The sequence below is a fragment of the Eptesicus fuscus genome, chromosome 9 (assembly GCF_027574615.1).
Source record: "Eptesicus fuscus isolate TK198812 chromosome 9, DD_ASM_mEF_20220401, whole genome shotgun sequence".
Lineage (NCBI taxonomy): Eukaryota > Metazoa > Chordata > Mammalia > Chiroptera > Vespertilionidae > Eptesicus > Eptesicus fuscus.
This window is the reverse complement of record NC_072481.1, coordinates 22,658,418-22,676,551: the sequence shown is the minus strand read 5'-3', so window position 1 is coordinate 22,676,551 and position 18,134 is coordinate 22,658,418. Positions and strand designations below refer to the sequence as shown.

Genomic DNA, 18,134 nt, shown 5'->3' with positions numbered 1-18,134 from the left:
ACTTCCAAAGATTATCAAATTATTCTTTCTTCCTCCATTGCTTTTATGATTTTAGTCTTTTTTTTTTTTTGGATACTGGTTACATTTATTTTTTTTTTAATATTTTTATTGAGGTATTATATGTGTACATATCTTACTATTACCCCCCCACTGATTTTAGTCTTTATTCTTATATATTTAACTCAACCATATTTTACTTCTGTGAAAGTCGTAAATAGGGCTACTGTCAAGTTTATTTTTCTCCAATCTGATTTGTAGGAAAGGGGTTTTGGGAGATATTTTACCAAGCAACAGTCATCTAGGAACACACGCCTTTTTGGCGTTCACATGTGCTCGGCACTTTGCATCTAGTGTGTGACTTAATCTTCAAGCGAATTTTAAACTCAATTTATAATTAAAGGAACTGGCCACACATAACGCAAATGCCTGCACAGCCGGCATCGCAAAGCCCTCCAAGGCAAAGGTCGGGACCGGAGCACAGGGTTGAGTAGCCTGACGCCACGCCCACTTCCAAACGCTCGCGATAGTTTTACGTCATCCGAGAGCGCCGGTAGCCGGGGCAGTCGCGCGGCCTGCGTAAAGTGAAACTGCGGTCCTTGGTGCTGTCTCACCGGTGAGGCAGAGAAGCCGGCGAGTCCCGCGTCCTGTTGAGCCTCCGCCGCCAGCCCCCGGCCTCCCGCCACCATGGAGTACCTCATCGGCATACAGGGCCCCGACTACGTCCTTGTCGCCTCCGACCGGGTGGCCGCTAGCAATATTGTCCAGATGAAGGACGGTGAGAGGAGGCAGGGGAGGCCCGGCCGGGCCTGGGTGTAGGGGCATCCGGGAGGAAGTTCGCGGGGTGTTGGGTGAATACAAGGGAGGTCCGGGAGCTGGAACCCTGCCTGTCCTGATCACCACTTGCTTACTTTTTAGAATTAGGAGGCAGGCAGACGAGCGTAGGGCCTTAACATTCGCTCCTCCCAGGCCTCCTTGGTCAGTGCTTTGCTCTGGCCTTCGCTGAAAGCGCTCTAGGCGAGAGTTGCCTAAGGGAATTCCGTTTTTAAGTTTTTAGCACCTGCCGAGCACCAGGCTCCCTAGACCCAGAAATTACTGATGTCGCTACTAATGAGGTTAGTTTGCTGGCAGCATGAGGTGGGATCATGGGCAGCGTGAGACTGTGGGACTGGAAACTTGGCATTTCTCTTCTGCTGCCTGTATCCTCCTGTGTCTCAGCTCAGATCCTCCTTTTCCAGTTTTCCAGGACACTAGCTGTCGCGTTTTTCTTATATTTAAGTAGTTGGTGGAGCTCGGAGACTAGAGCCCTGTCACTTTACTTTATGACTGCCTAAGTTATTTCGCAGTGCCCCGATGTCCTCATCTGTTAAATCAGGGATCATTTGAGATCTTGCTTCCTGGCAATTGTGGTCAGTTTGGCAGAAACAAACTCATAAAAATCTGTTAAATCACAAGCTTGTTGGGAGGATTGCGTGAAAAAGTTTTGTGCAAATGCTTAGCACAGTAACAAATACTTGGTAGTAATAACACTAAGCACTTATGTATCAGGTGCTGTTTTAAGTGATTTCCATTAATTTCATGTAACCTTTTAAGATAAACACTTATAGTACAGTTTAACAAGGGACTCAGATATGTGTATAAATAATTATAGCACAAGCTAGAACTGTATGCTGCACAAGAAAAGTGCAATCAGCCGAAACCGGTTTGGCTCAGTGGATAGAGCGTCGGCCTGCGGACTCAGGGGTCCCGGGTTCGATTCCGGTCAAGGGCATGTACCTTGGTTGCGGGCACATCCCCAGTGGGGTGTGTGCAAGAGGCACCTGATCGATGTTTCTCTCTCATCGATGTTTCTAACTCTCTATCCCTCTCTCTTCCTCTCTGTAAAAAATCAATAAAATATATTTAAAAAAAAGAAAAGAAAAGTGCAATAAAACTTCTGAGGTAGAGCAGCGATAGAGGAGATTGTTTTTAGGTAATCCAGAGTAAGAAGAGATCTTTCTGGTTCTGGAGATTAGGGAAAGCTTTGAAGGGCAGATAATATTTCATCTTGGGTTTAAAGAATGAAAAATTACTAAATCTGTGGTTTCCTGAAGTATGTGAACAAAGGGTACAAAAGTGTCCATCACTGCTTTTTTATTTTTATTTTTTTAACTCTAGAACACCGGCTGGCATTCTTTTTCTTTTTCTTTTTTCTTTTAATACATTTTATTGATTTTTTTTTAAAGAGAGGAAAGGAGAGGGATAGAGAGTTAGAAACATCTATCAGCTGCCTCCTGCACAACCCCCACTGGGGATGTGCCCGCAACCAAGGTACATGCCCTTGACCGGAATCGAACCTGGGACCCTTGAGTCCGCAGGCCGACACTCTATCCACTGAGCCAAACCGGTCAGAGCGTCCATCACTGCTTTTGTAAGTGACAGGCATTTGATTGTCAGATTGTCATCACTTGGGGTGATGGAAAGAACCATGAGGGATTTTTGGTCTTTCTGAAGAAGAGAGAGATCTGAAAGTGGTTTGTTAAACATCTATTTTATAAATTGTTCCTCAAGTCAAATTTATACTATATAAAATTGCATAACTAGTTTATAGAAGTTCTATTTGTAAACCATCCTTCCCAAGGGAGTAAATTTGTTTTGAGAGTAAGTCTGTCCATTATTTTGACTACTAAGACCTTTGGCATACAAGTGATGTTAGCATGAAGTAGTGTCTAAATAGAACAATAACTAAGTTAGTAACTTTACAGGTTTCTGGTTTTGTTTTTTGTTTTTTAATATATTTTTATTGGTTTCAGAGAGGAAGGGAGAGGGAGAGAGAGATAGAAACATCAATGATGAGAGAGAATCATTGATTGGCTGCCTCCTGCATGCCCCCTACTGGGATCAAGCCCACAACCTGGGCATGTGCCCTTGACTGGAATCAAACCAGGGAACCTTCAGCTGATGCTCTATCCACTAAGCCAAACCAGCCAGGGCTACAGGTTTCTGTTTTATTACAATGTATATTAAATCACATTGAAAAGTAGAATGTGCTTTAACCTAATTTACTAGTATATACACAGTACTTCTAGGTGTTATAAGGGATGCAATGTATTAGATGTAATCCATAGAGTGGTCTAAGACATTAAGAAAGCAAGGAAATAGCCCTGGCCATAGTGGCTCAGTTTAAGCTTTGTCCCATGCACCCAGAGGTCGCAGGGTTCTGTTGATTCCCAGTCTGGGCACATGCCTATGTTGTAGGCTCCATCCCTAGTAGGGGATGTGCAGGAGGCAGCCGATCAATGATTCTCATCATTGATGTTTCTATCTCTTTCCCCTGCCCCTTCTCCCTCTCTCGCTAAAATCAATGAAAACATATTAAAAAAGAAGAAAACAAGGAAATAAATACAAGATGATTTTGTATGATAAAAGATATCACTAGTAAGTTTTAGGTTAGGTTTTTTTTTCCTTTTAAAATTTTATTTATTAAATTTATTGGGATGACATTTGTCAACACGAACATACAGGTTATAGGTGTGGGTTTCTAAGTTACAAGATCTGTATTTTACACTGTATGCCCACCAGCCATTAGGTTAGTTTTTAAATTGATGATTTTGGGAATAAGTCCTACAGGTATTCAAAGAAAAGAAAGATCACTGCAGTGTGGAAGAAAAGTGAATTTGAGTTAATTCTTTAAAAATATTTAGAAATAATTGCAGTCAACTCACTGTCTAATTTTCCATATGGTCTTTTCTGATATAACTTTTTTTTTTGTGATAGCCCTGGCCAGTGTGGCTCAGTTGGTTGGAGCATTGTCCCATACACAGAAGGGTCTCATAATCTGGGCACATAGCCGTGCTATAGATTCCATCTGATCGATGTTTCTCTCACATTGATAATTCTCTCTCTCTTTCTCCCTTTCCCTCTAAAATCAATGTTTTGGAATTGGCATGTGGACTTTTCCCTATTTTCATTTCATGAAGGAATTCTTTCTTTTTTAATCCTTACCTGGGGATATTTTTTTCCATTGATTTATAGAGAGAGTGGAAGGGAGCGGGGGAGGGGGGATAGAGAGAGAAACATCGATGTGTCTCACATTGATTGGTTGCCTCCTGCATGCATCCCAGCCAGGGCCAGGGAACCTGCAACCAAGGTACAGGCCCTTGACTGGGAATAGAAACCGAGAAAAGATATCACAGTTCCCACAGCCCTTCAGTCTTGGGCTGACATTCTAACCACTGAGCCAAACCGGCCAGGGCTCATGAAGAAATTTGTGTAGGGTAGGCAAGAATGCTGAAAATTAATAATATTTTGGAATTATTTTTCTTCCAAGTATAAAATGAGAATGATACTTCCAGTTTTCCCAGAGAGTACTTGCTTATTAATGTGGCCTAATTCTTTAATTTGGTTATATACCACATTTCATGTCTCTCTCCTGGCCTATATAGAATTGTTCAGAGTATTCCAACTCACACAGAATTTTCTTTTTTTCTGAATTACTATAGCATGTATAATCGAACTACATTGTGTAACACTGAATTTAATAATATTGTACATGTACAGTTTTCCCACCTATGAGTTAGGTCAACAGTCACCAACAGGTGGTCCGTGGACCACTGGTGGTCCGTGAGGTCTGAAAGATTGGCAACCACTGAGTTAGGTAGCAGAAAGCAGTAGTGTTACCATTTTGCATGCTTGGAAACCATTTGCCCAATTTTAGAGTGCCCAGCCCAGATTATAACTAAGTTCAACTGAGTTCTAGTCCAGTTGGCTTTCCACAGAATTGTACATCAATGTTCATTTTGTTGTCCAGTTGTTTCATGTATGTGGATCTTGTGAGTTCTTTAAGGACCAGAAATTCCCTAGAGCTACATAGGCTGTTTTCTGCACAACTCAGGGAGCTATTAGCACCAATCACTTTTGTTTTTATGTCTCCCTTCACTACTCACTGGACAGGCAATAGGTGTTTAAAAACATTTTTGGCCTTGTATTAAGTTCATTTCAGAGTTGAACAGCTTTAGCATTTTAGCCTAGAATTTTAGCATCCTATATAATAAAGAGGTAATATGCAAATTAACCCTCACACCATAACACCATCAGTCTTTAAATCTGTAGTCTGTAACAAAAGAAAAATGTGTTTGTTTAGGAGTTTCAAAGCAATTTGATATTGTCTACAAGCACTGGGTGTGAGTGTGTGTGTGTGTTTGCAAGGTTTAAGCCATATTACTGGTATCCACAACTCAAATACTTGCAGTAAAATACTATATTTGACTGTAGCATTTTGTTCTTTAAATCCTATTAAGGGATTTTGACATTTTAGAAGCTTTCAAACAGGAAACATGTCTCCCAGGGAAGATTATTCAGCACTATTTGAAAAATGAAAAGTGAAAGTGAGAGTTAAGATAGGGAGATTTAAGCTTTTTCTGAAGCTTCGGACTGAATATGGAGTTTTCTTCCTTAGGCACTAATTGCTATCTGAATATTTATCTATCTAATCTGAATGAGTCTGGTTCACCTAGATAAGATTAGAGTATTGGGATTTTTATGGTGTTTTAAAATAGCTTAGTGTTGCAATATTTGTTGGAATTTTTGCTTTGGCAATCATTTTAATTTTCTCTTTGCTTTGAAAATGGAGGTGGTTTACTTTTTAAGGTGATTTATTTTTTTTCTTGAGGTGGCTCCTTAATTTTAATTGTAGTACCAGTTCTTTTCATATATGCTTTTATATGTGTGTAAATATAATAACTAACATTTGTAATTGTAGAGACATTTTAAGGCTTTGTAATTATGAGCCTAAAAATAGTGTCCCTTGGCTTGTGATTCCTTCAGTTTCTTTGATTGATTCTGTTCTTTGCATTTCAAATGCCTTTAAATGTTTTTAACTATGTTTTTAATTGTCAGCTTTCATATATAGTCACCATCTGAAATTGACAATTAATAAAATATACTGGTGGTTGTAACATGGAGAGGGAAAGTGATTAATACGGTTGCCCATGAAAGTCTTCTAAAACCAGTGATTAGTCAAGTTATTCAATGTAGTAATGGATAAATGTTTATATATTGCTCTATAATAGTAAATTTCTGGTAAGGTAATTTCTAATACTGTGTTTTTCTTTGAGCAGATCATGACAAGATGTTTAAGATGAGTGAAAAAATCTTACTCCTATGTGTGGGAGAGGCTGGAGACACTGTACAGTTTGCAGAATACATTCAGAAAAATGTGCAACTTTATAAGATGCGAAATGGTGGGTAACACTTAGAAAGTAGCTTTGGTTGGTTTGTTTTTAACTTTGAACTGAATATTCTCTGCTGGCAGTTCTACTCATGAGCAGACCAATGTGGTCATAGGTTTATTTGAGTCTTCCTATTTTTGAAACCTTACTTTTAGACTCTTCTTCAGAATGTAAAGATTTTCTATAAAAATTCAGAAAAGGGAACCATTATAATTATTTTCCTTATCTCTAAAATGGAATTGTAATATTAATGAATAGTATGTATGAAAATGCTTTGTAAACTTAAAGCTCTATGTAATTTTAGGAGTTTTACTATGTCATAAAAGAGTCCTGCCTTGCCTCTTCAGCATGTTTTTGTCTAGGAAGATAATTACGTTTTTTGTGAGATGTTTTGTGAGTTCTCTCTGGGGCTAATGAACTTTTATCCACTAGGAAAGCCCTCCTATCAAATAGTATTAGCCACTAGTCCTTTGATCCAGGAACATTTATAGTGATACTTTAGCAGAAAGAATCTTACTACCAGTTACTTACTTCACAGTTCAATAACACTTTATACACAGCACTGGTATACTGTGAAGCTGTGAAGGGACTTAATTTCAATATAATTGTATGACTAGATATCCATTCGTGTAGTTTTTTAGGCAGCAAATTTAACATCATGTATTCAATTCATAAATATTTTTGAGGGCCTCATCTATGTTAAACATTCTGCCTAGTACCACAGAGAGTTCAAAGATGAATAAGGCTCAGTCCCCACCAGTCAGGAACCTAAAGCATATGTACTTAGGTTTAAGCAAGTAGAATCTTGTAAGAATTATTTTTTAGTGGTTCTACTTTATGCCTACATGGCAGGTGAAGGATGCCAGTAGTGTTTCTGAACTACAGTAGTTACAACAGTACTTAACTGTCTATCCTGGGAGAGGGAGGAACAGTAAACAAGAGTTGAGAGAGTTGTTTGTTACATAGGTTTTAGGGTCTGAAGTCTGAGTAATACAAAAATCACGTGTGGTTAAAATTTAAATTCTTTAAACGCTTAAATTACCTGTCAAGTATAGTTTTGTGTATGTCACCTTACATAGTAATTCTTATGCATATTAAAGTTTAAGAACTGAGCTAAAATAAGGGAAAGAGAAAAATCTGTATGCTATGGTCAGACATCAAACTTTTCTGCCTTTAAGGTAACTGTCAAATCCTTAATTGTGTTTAGGGGATTAGGTGGAGAATTGGAAAGTTTTCCTGCTTGTCCAGAGTTGCTTCCATTATGATTTAATATGAACTAATAGATTTGTGAGGATGAAATTTATTAATATATGTGAAAGCTCCTAGCATAGACCCTGAAACATAACTGTTCAGTAAATATTTGTTAGAATTTTAATCTAAATCTTCCTGATATGACACTATTGTTTAAAATGTTGTGGGGAATAATCTAATCACATGCTGAAATCGAACCCAGGACCCTTTAGTCTGAGGGTAGATGCTCTATCCACTGAGCTGCCTAGCTCGTTTGGCTCAGTGGGTAGAATGTTGGCCCTCAGACTGAAGGGTCCTGGGTTTGATTTTAGTCAAGGGCACATACTTCAGTTGCAGGCTCGATCCTCTGCCCTGGTTAGAGAGCATGTGGGAGACAACCAATCGATGTGTCTCTCTCACATCGATGTTTCTCTCTGTCTCTCTCCCTTCCACTCTCTCTAAAAATATCCAGTGTGGATATTTTTTTAACAACAACAAAAAATTTGGCATCTCAAGACCTCTTTTTTGTTTTTTTTCAACACCTATGTATTTGTACTTTTTTTCCTGCTACAGAGGAAACCACAGTCTGTTGATAAATAAATAGCTTAAGCAAGCTAGAATAGTTAAATGTCACCTTGGTTCTGTTTTGTATCCAAGAATTATGAATCAGCTATTTCACAACTGTTAGATGGGGAAAGGGATAAGAAGTAAGATTGTACTCCTTATTCTGTGTACTTTATATATTCTCGAGTGTACAAAGGGTGGTAGACTGTAAGAGTAGGAGTAGTGGAATGATTTGGGGTACTGTTATTCCTTCTGCTTTACTTTAAGTATGACTATTTATCTCTTGTACCAGGTTATGAATTGTCTCCCACAGCAGCAGCTAATTTCACACGCCGAAACCTGGCTGACTGTCTTCGGAGTCGGGTAAGCAATGTAGCAGGCAGCCTGGATAAGAGCAGAAAAATCTTCTGTGCTTCTTTTATATTCCATTATATATGAGTAGTACTTTTGCCATTTTTTTGGCTTTCTTGAGCCCTTCCCATTGCTACTCATTCATTATTTAGTCTTTTTGGATTTGTTTTCTCTTTCTATGTGGTTGCTAATTAAAGCCTAGAGAGCAAATATAGCCCAGAGAATTTGGATGGTGCACACTGACATGAAGTCCTGTGATAGCTTTTTAAAATTCTTTTATTTTTTTTAAATATGGTTTTATTGATTTTAGAGAGAGAGAAACATCATTTGGCTGCCTCCTACATGCCCCCTACTGGGGATCGAGCCCAAAACCCAGGCACAACCTAGGCTTGTGCCCTGACCAGGAATCGAACCAGCAACCTCTTGGTGTATGGGATAATGTCCAAACCACTGAGCCAAATGGGCCGGGCTTAAAATTTTCAAAGTATTTTTATAGCAAATCATGTTGCTTAATTCCTGTGGTTGAAGATCCCCACATGTTAGTAGAGGTGAAATCTTAAAAATAATAATGGAAATTTTATCTTGAGGTTGTCTGTGTCTTTCTATGACTATTCTTGACAAAGCACACAGAATTGTTCCTCCTTGCTTATTCTGGCCTTGTTGCTATCTCATAGTTATCTTTGTTCCATCAATAGCATGTTAAAAGATGCAATATTGAGTTAGGGATTGAATGTATTAAAGTTTTTGCAGGATGTACCAGGAAAGTTCATATGATTGCTAAAGGTGTGCATTATTTCCTTCCCACAGGGACTAAGTGAATGGAGCCTTACCATGTGACCTTACCCCCTGTGCCTATTTACTCAGCTGTGAAATCGAGATAACTTCCTAACCCCACAGGAGTGCTAGGAAAATGAATGCTTATATCATAATATTTAACATTCATATGACTTTTGCCCAAAGCATTTTGCTTAATAATTTAATCTGTTCGATATTCCACTGAGATATATAGTGGCTAATTCTCTATCACTGATACGGAATGAAAGGTACAAAGTGGCAAAGGGACTAGCTCCAGGTCACATAGTGCTGGCAAAGCTACGCTAATGGTGCCATAATTACTTGACTGTTCTGCCTTAATCAGCTCCTTAGTTTTTCAGTAGTGTTTCTAAAAAATTGGTGCTGTTCATATTTTTTATTAACAGTTTTAGCTTTATCTGCACTTGCTTAAGCTGAGTTATGACAGAAATCTAAACAAGTACACATGTGGTTTTTTTAAAGTTAACTTTATTACAGATCTGTAAAACAGTTTATTTTCTAGTGCCTAATAATACTGGATTGAGAACTTCTCAATAATAGAACTTTTTCTCAGTGCTAGCTTTGATCGAGGGATTTGTGCGATACGAAGGATCATAAAGTTTTAAAGAGAAGCCAGAGACATGATGAATTGGGAGGAGGAGATAATTTTATATACTTTTGTTTTATCTGGGTGAAAGGTCAGTGGCCTTTTCTTAGTCACTCGTTCATGAGAAAGGAAAATGGGTCAGATATGACTTTTTTTGCTACCCAGAAGTTCCTATAAAATTCAATAGGGTATGCTATGGCTTTCTGTGTAAAATATTCCTCTGACTTGTCAGGCAGAACTGGAATAAGAATTCCAGCTTTGGGCACAATAAATACTTTTTCATAAATGCTGCACATTAAGTGAATTAAGCTTCTTTTAGAATTAAGATAAGAGTGGTGATGTGCTTCATGCAAATGTAGTGAATCCAGTTAATCTCCTAGCAGAAATGTTTGATGTCTTAACAAACAAATATTCTGTATAGACAGTGACATAGGGCTCTAGTAAATATTGACTACCTCTGCCTTGCGTTTCTAGGTCCAATCCCTGCTCCCCCACACTTATCAAAATAGGTTATTTGTTCTAAAATATGAATTTATGGTTTAGTAATTTTGTTCTGGGGAGAAAGGTGATGATAGTTTTTCAGTCTTCCTGGTAAGTGCAAAGTCATTAGATTTGGTACATTTACACGGTCACACCAGTTAGGACATTAGATTTATTTTAGCATGCATAATTTGTCTCTATAGCTGAAATTGTTAGATTTCCAGTTAGTCATGTGTGTGTTTGGTGATATTTGGTTGGGAGGACATTTATTTATCATAGAGTACATAATCTTATGTAAACTGGTTCTTTAAGAGGAAATCAGGTTAGCATGGTAAAGTGTAGTCTCTGGAATTAGACTCCCTGAGTTTAAATCTTTGCTCACTGACTTGCTGACTGTGTGTCCTTGGACCGGTGCAAAGCTTAATTTTCCTACTTAAAATATAATAGCACTACTTCATAGAATTATTATAAATATTAAGTGGGATAATCATGCAAAGCTGTTAGCATAGTATATAGCATATACATCTAATTAATCACTTGCTTTTATGCTGCTGCTGTTGTTTGGCTGAAGAAGCAATTTAATAGCTATAAGTTAGTTTCCTATGGGAGGTTCTTTGTTGTGCTATTTTAGTTGAACTGATCTGCTAGTTAAGAGAGGGCTATAAAAAAATTATTGATGCCCTGGCCAGTTTGGCTCTGTGGATAGAGCATCAGCCTGCGGACTGTAGGGTCCAGGGTTCAATTCCGGTCAAGGGCATATGCCCGGGTTGCAGGCTCAATCCCCAGTGGGGGGGCTTGCAGGAGGCAGCCGATCAATGATTCTCTCTCGTCATTGATGTTTCCATCTCTCTCTCTCCCTCTCTCTTCCTTTCTGAAATCAATAAAAAAATATATTTTTTAAAATTACTGATATTGATAGAGAAAATAGAAATAAACCAACATTGATAATCTAATATGTGCTAGGCTTTGTTTTAGATCTACTCAGTCCAGTGTGGTAACAAATAGTCATATGTGGTTATTTATATTTAAAATAATTAAAGTTAAATAATATTTAAAATTCACTTCCTACGTGAGGGTTTCCTGAATTTTGAGTGAGAGGTAAACTTTTGTTTCTATAAAAAAGTATTTGTTCCTCAGTTACATTAGCCACTTTTCAAGTACGCAATAACCATATGTGGCTAATGGCTACCATATTAGACATTGAAGATAGAGAGCATTTTTGTCATCATTCTCTTGGACAGTGCTATTCTAAATAGTTATATTTGTGATCTTATGTAATGCTTATTATTACACCGTAAAATGAGTATAATTCTCATTTTACTTACAAGAATACTAAAGCTGGTTAGTAGAGAGGTTAAATATTTCTCTTATGTGTCCAGGTATATCAAAGGCACAAAAGGCTGAGAGGTAGGATTCTAACTTCAAATACCATACTCTTTTATACTCTCTTCTGTATTAGTTATTGAACTAATGTTTGTGCATTTGGGAAAACTTAAAATGTTCAGTTCTATTAAAATGCCAAACTCTCTATATAGGATTATGTAGATAAGGTATAGATATGTACTCATTGTAGGTATTCAATAAATTTGGTAAATAAATGTCATCCAATTACGTTCCCATATACCACTGGAAGTATTATTATGCATTCATATACTGGAAGAGAATTTTATTAACGTGTTTTTAATGAATGGATGTTACTTCATGAAAGAATTACAGATCTGAGATCAGCAGGAAGAGATGAAAAAAAAAGACAGATTCAGGGAAATATCAAGAGTCTTCAGTTTAGTTTTTATTTAAATGCATGAGTACATTTAAGTTGGTCGTCTCCTGGTTAGACCCTAAAGAGCAGGAAAAGCGCTAATTAGACTTTTGCTATGGGTTTGACTCCCCAATTTTGAATATTTATGAGGCTTTTTTGAGCATGGATTTTAAAGGCAAATATGCAGATTCCAATCTCTTCTCTGATTCGTACTATTTGTATGATCTTGAATAATTATGTTTGCTGAGTTTCACTTTTTTTATCTGTTAAGAAGGAAGGGGTGATCAAATGTGGCAAATTAGGAGAACTGAGAATTAACCATTGGTTTAATAAAATATATTTGGAATGAGTGAATGATACCTCCTTGGAAATATAGTAGATATTTAATAAGTGACTCCATCATTTAAGAACTGCTGTTTGGGTTTTTAACAGGATTATTTTGAGAATTTTGTGATGACTTATAGGGATAGTTCACATGAGGCTTGTTTAAATGCTCCTTATGATTTGATTATTTGGCTATAAAAGGGAGAGTGATAAGCAATGGAGCCATTTGTTGCTTGAAATGAATTATGTGGCATGTTTGGTATAGCCCATCTTAATGCCTTAAAATGTTCTGTTATTATTTACCAAGATCTCTATTTTACATATGTGGAGACAGATATATGAACCAGTGAAATCTAATATCTTTGGGGAATGTCATGTTTGTGGCAAGGCTTAGAGCAGTGATTTTCAACCTTTTTCATCTTGTGGCACACATAAACTAATTACTGAAATTCTGCGGCACACCAAAAAATATAATTTTTGCTGATCTGACAAAAAATATATATATACTTTTGATTCTTTCACACTGAATGGTTATTGTTGTGTTGACTGTTGTCATTCTTTAATTTGACAATCTAAAGGAAAAGAGGTCCGTGCCTCTGACTAAATAGTTAGTTAGTGCATGTTGTACAACTTCTTTCAGCACACAGTGTGCCTCTTGGGGCACACCAGTTAAATATTGCTGGCTTAGAGCAGAATGGTGGCCTCCATTGTGTGTAATCTTCAGGGCTTTCCTACTGCTACTCACTGGCCAAAGTATTTTCATAGCGCTTTTTCTGAAGTGCGTGGTGAGCCTTTAGTAATTTGTCTTTTTGTAGGTCTATACTTGTAAATGATTAGTAAGTAAACAATAGAAATAATACATTGGAAAAACATACCCAGCCTCATATAGTGGTATTCAAATTTTATTCAATGAAGCTGCCTCAGGAATCTCACCAAGGAAGGCCAGTGTGGCAAAACTTTAGTTCTGCTTCATATATATCAACTCAACTGGTATCTATTTTATGTGTTGGGATTCCGTTCATGATTTTATTTGAAAAAGTGGCTTCACTATCCCCTTCCCATCAAAGGTTAAAAACTAGTGGTATAGGTGAAAGAGCCCTGCTCCAGGAGGTTAGCACTAGCTCTCCTGCAAACTAGTGGAACACCTTGGGAGAAAGAAATAATTTGATTGGATAATTTTTTATGGTTTCTTCTGCCCCTCCAAATAGTACCATTTAAAGATCTGCTGTCAAGACCATAATTAGACTTGAATTTGTTTTGTTTTTCAGTGAAAGGGAAAGAATATGTAGGAAAAAATTTCAGGTATAATTCATTTCCAGAAGTGACCATGATTTGTCCCAGGACTCTGGCCTGAATTTAAATGTGTTTGGTCTAGTTCAGTGGTCGGCAAACTGCGGCTTGTGAGCCACGGTTTGCCGCTCTGTTGACTAATGAGTTTGCCGACCACTGGTCTAGTTAATAGGCATGTATATTGTGCTCCTGTCCTGGAAGAATCCTGTTGTTTTGAACCTTCTATTCTGACCATTAGAGTTATCGTCCTCTTGCCTTTGGTGGCTGGCACAAAGACATCATCTATTTATATTGATATAGTGAGGTCATGTGACCTTATGAACAGATGGCCCAGGTGAAACCTTGACTTTTTAGGTCTTGTCCCCTAAATACGACCAGCTTTTGTTACATGTGATTAAAATGTCACTAACAAGGGTAATTTCACATGCTGTTTGGCAAATGTGGTTAGCAGGATGTGACATGACACAGCACTGCCTTCTTCCTCCAAGTGCCATCTCCCTTGAGGCCTTATCTCCTCTACTCGCCCCTCTCTCACCCATGCCCAAGCTTGCCTTCCAGCTCACCTGCTCCAGATGGGCGGCACAGTGGGAGGACACTGGCAAAGGCAGATGTGTTTATTTTCCGGAGACAAAAAGTTGTGCTGCCGCAGATGGCAGTGCCTTGAAGCAAATGGCAGCCTTTGACACTGCTGCCACATAGCCTGGGCATCTTGACAGACAGAGCTGGCTTACTTTTGGTGATGGGGAAATTGAAAAAAGAAAATCAAGATGCTCATCATAAAACTCATGGAATTTAGTACAAATAGCAGTTCTATTAGTCCTGGAGAGCAATTTTCTTTTCCATGAGACTGCAATTAGTATTTTTACAAAGGGCCAAAAGTTATATGTCTGTTAATTATTTTTGTCTCCCAGCCCTAATAGGACATAAACATATGGCTGTGTTTAGGTGGGTATTCAATGATATTGCAAAACACTTGTGCATCCCAGGTCACAGGAGTCTCTTAGGATTGGCGATAGGTCATGTCTGCCCCATTGGAGATATTTATATTATCCAAAGCCCAGGGACAAATGTGCCTTGAAATTGAGATGCCTTAATTACTATGACAATACTTTATGTTTATAGTGTTTTTCTACCAAGAAGAATAAGAATTCTGATAGCTGCCCTTTTTAAGCAGTTTGCTTATACTGTCATTAGGGTTTGACATAGTCAATTAGGAAGATAAAGACTTAGATATTGAATCATTATACTTACTAGTCTCTCTCCTAAGAAAAAATGGTTTAAGAAGATTCTTCTTTGCCGAAACCGGTTTGGCTCAGTGGATAGAGCGTCGGCCTGCGGACTCAAGGGTCCCAGGTTGGATTCTGGTCAAGGGCATGTGCCTTGGCTGCGGGCACATCCCCAGTGGGGGGTATGCAGGAGGCAGCTGATCGATGTTTCTCTCATCGATGTTTCTAACTCTCTATCCCTCTCTCTTCCTCTCTGTAAAAAATCAATAATATATATATACATATATAAATATATTTTAAACAAACAAAAAAAACCCTCTGTCCTGCCTCTTCCTCTTTAAACCCTTCCCTTTAACCCTTCCAGGAGTTATTGATTCCTCATCTTTGCTTTCATACAATTTTTAAAGATAAGAAGAAAAAAAAAAAGATTTTTCTTTGAAAGTTACTGGCTTTATCAGGAAACCTTTTATTTCCTTCTTTTTAAAAAGTATGTGCTGTTTTTCCCAGCCCTAGTGCTGATAGAGTTAGGAGTTTGCAGGTGTAAAGTCCTCCCCCTCCCCTTCCCCATCTCTCTCCAGGGGGTTATATGTGAGAAGGTGTTGCTTTCTCACTCAGAGAGCATATATGTGCTACCCTGTTGGATGCCTGCTGTGAGCAGAGAGAACCCCTGTTCTGGTTGAATGGAATGATGCTATTGGGTGGCTGGGATTATGCAACCCCATAATGCCAAGTATCCACTTAAAGCATCTTTCCTACCCACAGTGGAGGTAGAGCAATATAGGTAATTGGTCTGAATTTGTGTTCTTTTGAAACTTGTGTCTTGAAAATTATATGATTTCCTATCATGGTATGGGTTAAGCCAGGAGCAGCAAAGTACTGTGTTTGCTTAGTAAAAACCCAAGGATATGTTCTTAATGATTTTTAGAGAGAGAGGAAGGGAGAGAGAAACATCAATGTGAGAGAGAGAAAAACATCTATTGGTTGCCTCCCATATGTGCCCCGACTGGGTTAGGTTTGTGCCCTAAATGGGAATCATCCTGAAATCTTTCAGTATACGGGATGACACTCTTAACCAGCTGAGCCACCTGGCCAGGGTAACATGCTTTTATTTCTTAAACTAGAGGCCTGGTGCACGAAATTCATGCACTGGGGGGGAGGTCCCTCAGCCCAGCCTGTACCCTCTCCAATCTGGAACCCCTCGGGGGATGTCTGACTGCCTGATTGAACCCTAACCCTCTCCCAACCGCTCGCCTGCCTGATTGCCCCTAACCACTTCTGCCTGCAGGCCTGGTCCCCCCACAACTGCCCTCCCCTGCCAGCCTGGTTGCCCCCAACTGCCCTCCCCTGCTGGCTTGTTCGCCCCCAACTGCCCTCCCTTGCCAGCCATCTTGTGGCGGCAATCTCGTGACCACATGGACCAGCTGTCAGTAAGGCAAAGATGAAACAAAAGGGAAAACTGAAAGCGCAGACCAAGGGGTTTTGTAAGAGAATGTGTTAGGGTTAGGCACAGTGGTTTTCTAATGATATTTGGAGCAGGGTCAAATAGTACTTCTCCGAGACTCCTACTCCTAATTTTTAATCTGTTTTAACTGGTAGGGTACTACATACAAATCAGGACTCTACTGATTGAATAACAGACATAGATAAATATCTTTGTATAGTTTTTATTATATAGCTAACATCCAAAATAAAATAGTTTGTTAAATGCAGCTGAGGTTTTTAGGGGAATGGTAAGAGATTGAAACTAGAGAGGTAGTCCACGTTATAAAAACATTAATGAAAAAGCTTTATGCTAACCCTGGCCGGTTTTCTCAGTGGTGAGAGCATTGGCCCATGGACTGAAGATTCATGGGTTCTATTTCAGTTCACTGTCCTACCTCAGTTGCAGGCACAATTCTTGGCCGGGTTGGGTTGCATGCAGGAGGCAACCAATCAATGTGAGATCAGTGTTTCTCTCTTTTTGTCTCTCCCACTCCCTTCCATTCTCTCTAAAAATCAATAGAATAGAAATGCCTGGGTGAGGATTAACAAAAAAGAAAAAGCTTTATGCTAAAAGCAGTGGGGCTCTGGAAACTTGTTGGCTATGAGGGGTTAACATCAAATGAAATTTAGTTAGACCATTGGCTGCTCTTTAGTAGAGCTTTTGGGGAAAGAAGCAGGGAGACCAACGAGGAGCTTCCATGTCCATTGAAAAAGCAGGAGTAACTTGTGTTGGACCTAGGCTGCTGTTGGGGGGAGCACTGTGTTCTAATAGAGGGTATCCTTAAATAGCCTTCTCCCCAGAATTTCCTTAATACTCTTTTATCTAGTTGCTATGGACATCTGAAACATATACAATCATATATAGTCTTATTTTTCCCAGCAGATTTATTTACTTGTTTGCTTATTTTTATCCTCACCTGAGGGTATGTTTTTATTGCTTTTACTGGTAGAGAAAGAGGAAGGGAGAGAAACATCGATTGGTTGTTTCCCTGTACCAGTATGTGCCCCAACAGGGACTGAACTTGCAACTTAGGAATGTGTCCTGCCCAGGAATTGAACCCATAACCTTTTTGGTGCCTGGGACAATGCTCTAATCCAGCGGTCGCCAACCTTTTGGACCTCATGGACTACCAGTGGTCCGGGGGACCACCAGTTGGCGACTGCTGCTCTAACCAATTGAGTCAACTGGCCAGGGCAGCAGACTCATTTATTAACTCAGGGAGATGCATCAGCTCTGATGTTCAACATTAATAGATACTCATGGGCATGTTTAGGATGTATAAGTTAATATATGCCTTGTGTACAAAGCATGTCTTCTGCACTTGAATTTTTGAGAACTGCCTTAAAGGTATATGGAATCTTACATTTTCCCTGGAAACTGCCAGCTCATTAAAAAAAATAATTCAAGTGGCCTTGTTGCAGACATGGTGTTGTTGGTTTTGCCATTGCACAATCAGCAATTTTATTTTGATGTTATTTGGAGAAAGCAGTATTTTTGATTAGCAAGTAAAATTAATGTAGAAAACAAATACTGTGTTAACTAGTTGGTATAATAAGGCATCTGTGCCATGTTGCATTTCAACTCATTAAATTTCTAAACTTCTAATTACAATAAGATTACAACTTTAATAGGAGAACGTTCAAACTTGGGGTTAGTCATGGCTTTAGAGAAGTAAAATTTAAAGAAATTTTGGAATTATTGAAGGGGAACTCTAAAATTTAGTTTTGCTAAAAATGGAAATATATACAATATTTATTTATTTATTTTTGCTCCTAAAATTCAGATTCAGTTGACATTTATTGGTCACCTATTACTTACTAGG

General features: G+C 38.6%; 1 protein-coding gene across 2 annotated transcripts in view; it reads left to right on the top strand.

The window, feature by feature from the left end:
• Window positions 1-568: 568 nt before the first annotated feature.
• The window catches only part of PSMB2 (proteasome 20S subunit beta 2), a 36,605-nt gene continuing 19,039 nt past the window's right edge, over window positions 569-18,134 (top strand). The window contains exons 1-3 of one of the 2 annotated variants that reach the window (XM_054721161.1): window positions 569-775; window positions 6,096-6,218; window positions 8,293-8,363. In XM_054721161.1, coding sequence (XP_054577136.1) covers window positions 685-775; window positions 6,096-6,218; window positions 8,293-8,363 — 285 coding nt within the window. In that variant the 5' untranslated portion in view covers window positions 569-684. The remainder of the gene's footprint in view (window positions 776-6,095; window positions 6,219-8,292; window positions 8,364-18,134) is intronic. The other variant, XM_008151118.3, reaches the window with a different exon arrangement.